Source organism: Carassius gibelio, chromosome B8, assembly GCF_023724105.1.
Source record: "Carassius gibelio isolate Cgi1373 ecotype wild population from Czech Republic chromosome B8, carGib1.2-hapl.c, whole genome shotgun sequence".
In the NCBI taxonomy this organism is placed as follows: Eukaryota; Metazoa; Chordata; class Actinopteri; order Cypriniformes; family Cyprinidae; genus Carassius; species Carassius gibelio.
In genome coordinates, this window is record NC_068403.1 from 1,201,670 (window position 1) to 1,206,120 (window position 4,451).

The 4,451-nt window shown below is 38.9% G+C and overlaps 1 protein-coding gene across 1 annotated transcript; it reads right to left on the reverse strand.

Moving 5' to 3' along the window:
- Positions 1-1,598: 1,598 nt before the first annotated feature.
- LOC127963381 (prostaglandin E2 receptor EP4 subtype-like) lies at positions 1,599-4,156 on the reverse strand. Its single transcript, XM_052563281.1, has 2 exons — positions 3,272-4,156; positions 1,599-2,154 (listed from the first exon to the last, which is right to left on the reverse strand). Exons 1-2 carry the CDS (start codon positions 4,046-4,048, stop codon positions 1,687-1,689), a joined length of 1,245 nt encoding a protein of 414 aa, XP_052419241.1. The 5' UTR covers positions 4,049-4,156; the 3' UTR covers positions 1,599-1,686.
- Positions 4,157-4,451: the final 295 nt, after the last annotated feature.

The following is a 4,451-nucleotide window of genomic DNA, read 5'->3' on the forward strand; positions in this document are numbered from 1 at the left end:
ATAATTCTGGACACTAAACTAAATTTAAAACAGATAAAACAACTGGAATCTCAATTATAATATATATATATATTTTTTTTTAATGCAATCTTTTTTTTTTTTTTTTTAGTTTAGCTATCGCAAAACCTAAATTAGAAATGAAAATATGAGCATCAGCATGAACACAGATTTATTATAAGACTAAATTTCTACTATTTAATATGGTAACTAATTAAAAAATAAATAGTGCCATTTTATAAATTATGAAAAAAATACACTGAAAAAAAATGTCTTTCTCAGTAGTTTTGTCTTGTTTTCCAGTTCAAATATATAAACATTCTTAAATAAAGACACATCTACTTGAGTTGCATAAAATCTTGAGATATTAAATCTTTGTATATATATATATATATATAAATGAATTACATTTATACTTAAAACAAAGAAAAAATATCTGCCAGTGGGATCAGAAAAATAATCTTGTTTTTCATTTCAACAATTCTTCTAATTTCAAGCATAAACTTAAATAATTTTTATACATTTTACAAAAAAACAAGAAGCCTTATTTTACAGTAAGTCATTTTAGTTCTGGAGTAAATGTTGATTTCAGGATGTTTAGATTGGAAAACAAGACAGAAACACTTATAATGAAAGCTAATTTTGCTGTATATTTTCCCCTTTACTTTCTTATTTGACATTATTTTTTAAAATGCCTAAAGAAATGAAAAGGTTATGCAATCAATACTTTAATGCAATATTTTAATGAAGTCAGTTTTAAACAAAGATTAATTATGATTGGCAAACGTTTCATGGGAAGGGTTTGATCTCTGAAGCCTGTAAACGCATCCGTACACTGTTTATGAAAGCATTAGACGGTTAGCAGATTCCTCGCCTGAAGCTCTGAGTTTCATCAGACGTTAAACACAATCACATTCGATTAGAACACAACCACAGCACCGAGTCGAGTCCAGAAACAACAGATCGCTGCAGATTTCTACAGTGATGGTCCTGAACGTTAAACCTGCTTCTGATCTGATCCCAGTGTTCAGTCATTTCTAGAGGATCCTGACGGTCTGTTATCAGGTGATTAAGAGCATCGAGTTTATTCATGTGTCTGCTGTTTGGGAAGCAGGACACACAATGCAAACATCTCAAGGTTATTTCCTGCGGGGTTTGCTTTAGTTGATCTAGATCTGACTGATTTGAACTCTTTTGGAAAACAAACACACATGTGTACAGTATTTAACAAACTGATCGAAACAAGACTGGAATCCGTGTTTCTTCAGCAGATTTGATGGGTCTCTGCAGTGAATGGGTGCCGTCAGAATGAGAGTCCAAACAGCTGTGATTTGGATGTTTTTTTTTGCATTATTATGGATTATAGACTCTATGTGTTTGAGATAAAATCATCTTAATGCTGGATGTGTTTCAGGTTTTGTCTTCTCCAGATGTTCACTGATGGACTGGAGTGCTGTGGATTATTGTGATGTTTTTATCAGACTCTCATTCTGACGGCACCCATTCACTGCAGAGCATCCATTGATGAGACACTGATGCAGTGCTGCATTTCTACAGAAACAAACTCATCCTGATCTTGAATGATCCTGAGCACATTAAAATTTTTTTGGGGTAACTGTTCCTTTAATGACATTTACATTGCACTCCCCTGATCTGAAATGAACACAGATACAAGCACGTCAGGAGGAGTTAAATGCTCTTCTCTTGAAACGTCTCATTGGTTAAAGTCACTTGTAAGGGTGGATCTTTCAATCGACTGTCTAAACTGTTCCGATTGGAGGATTGAGAAGAAGCGTCAGATAAGCTCCGCCCACACTGGTTTGATTGACAGGTGTCCAGGCAGCTCTCAGGTGGATATAGAACCGTCTGTGAGGTGTTCATGGCCTCCTTCAGCTCTCTGGAGATGATGGAGGACACCTGCGCTCCGTCCATGCAGTGGAAGCTGTTGTGTCCCTGCGGCATCTGAGAGCCGATCTTACAGAAGAGACACTTGATGTTCTCCATCACCTTCGAGAGAACCGCTTTACGCAGCAGGATGTAGATCCAGGGATCTAGAATGGGATTGGTCGAGGCAAACCGGATCGCCAGCAGATCTGGATTTTTATCTAAACGTTTCTCCACCGGCGTCTTGTAAAGTTGGTTGAGAAACACCTGGACCTAAAAAATGACATGGTTTGGTTACCAACTCTACATGCATTTGACAAAATAACATGAAACCATTTCGCATGTGAATGATGCTCTAAAGTCAGGTTTGGTATGCATGCACCAAATAATAGTATATATATAGTGTGCACACTATATAAGATGAATAATTGGACCAGCGGCTATAATTGATTCAGTGTGGCAAACAAAAGACAAATAGTTACCATCTATCAAATCTAATGGTTTCGTGATCAAATATTTGACACTTGCTAAAGGATTTAAATAGTTTATGTATCCAATACTGCATTTTACAACAGTAATGTGAGCCAGGGATATGTCAACTAAACACTTCATCATCATAATCATCCTCCTTCATTCAGTCTGATCTGCTGCACAATGCAGAAACAAATGGAGAGGAAAATCACGAAGTAGCGTGAGAAAGTTCTAGCTTTCATATCTGAGGAGAGCAGCAGTGATTGGAGAGAGAAAAGATGACAACAAAATGAATAGGGGGACAATTATATATCAATATTCCTATGAAATATTGGATATTAGGAAAATCTTGCCAATTATGACTCCCATTTTTGCACTAATTTTTTCATTCCATGTTGCAAAAAAAAAGCAAATATTTTAATATGCAAATTAGATACAGTTTATAGATAGATTGTATATAATGGGAAAACACATTTGTGACCATTTTACACACAATTTTTATAAATAAATTAAAAAATAGATAAATATTTCATAACATAATTGAAAAACATCTTTATATAAAGTTTGGTAAGAAAAATAAAAATTGGTTTGTGATTTAAAAAAAAATTAATAAATAAAAATCCGGCTGTTTTTGCCTTTTCATGTCTATTCATGTAGGCTATTTGTATTGTTTTAAAACAGGACTTTTCATAAACTGCTTAAACTAGTCTTAAAAATTTTGTCATCGAATTTGTTTCCTTAGAAACTAGTCATAACTTTGTAAAGTAAAAAGCTTCAAATATGTCTGTGGAGAACATAGCATAATAATATATGAATAAGACAGTTTATGAAAAAAAAAACGTTTTTTTTTTTGCGCTCTAAACAATGTAATGACATGAGAAAAAAAATATATTATTTTTTTTTAATCACAAGAACTTACGACGAGCGGAATGGAGCAGATGAGCACGACGGCGGAGGTGGCGATGAGCAGAATCACCATCTGGATCTCCGCGCCAGCGAGGCGCCTGAAGCTGCGGCTCCTGCCGGGATCAGACGCTCTGCCCGGGTCTGTACCGAGCGACGTGCGCCTGACGAACCCCCGGTGCATCCGGATGAGCGCGGCGCACACCAGCACGTTACAGACCACCGTCACCAGGATCAGCAGCGAGCTGCAGCCCGCGTACATGAAGGAAAACGCGGCGTGCGCGCTCACGTTGGTCCGCCACTCGATAAAGCACCAGGTTTGAGGATACTGCATCTTCACCTCTCCAAACCCCGCGCTCGGGAGCGCGCAGAACAGTATGTTAGACGCGTAAATAGCGAGCAGCGTGACTCCCGCGAGCTTCTGATCCACGTGGCCGTTGTAGAAGTACGCGTGATTGATGGCCATGTATCTCTCGATGGACATGGCGCAGATGATGCTCAGTCCCGCAAGGGAGAAGAAGAGCAGAACGAAGCCGAAGTACTGACACAGGGGGTCTCCATCCGGCCACGCGCCCTTCACATAAGTGGCGATGGTCACCGGACTGGCGAGGACGGTTCCCAGCAGATCCGTGACCGCCAGACCGCAGACCAGCGTGTAGAAGGTGGTCTCCTTCTGCTCCCTCCGGGACTTGCAGAGCACCACGATGGCGATCAGGTTGCTGATGACTCCAAAGATGAACATGATGGCCGGGATGGTGGGCTCCATCCTGCGCGCCCCGGTGCTGTTGTCCATCTCCAGCTTCTCCAAGTGTCATTTTGCAGGAGCTGCTTCCCTAAATCCTGGAGTGAAGCGAATAAAGTCATGACCGAGTGATCCGCCCCTTCTTCTGTCTCTCACATGTGTCCTGCAGCACAGAAGCAGTCATCAGGAGCACAGACATATACACAACAATATGAGTCACAATTATACATTTCTCTTTTATGACAAAAATCATTAGGATATTAAGTAAAGCACACGTAAATCATGTATGTATAACAAATGCATGTTTATCAGATATCACTTTTCCAAACTGCTTTACACAGACAGATGCTTACTGTACAAGTTTATACTTGTGTAACCTCAAAGATAATATTCAAATTAATAAAGTAGCTCTATAACTGTGGTAAGTTTATGAATGTGTGATCATAAGCCAATC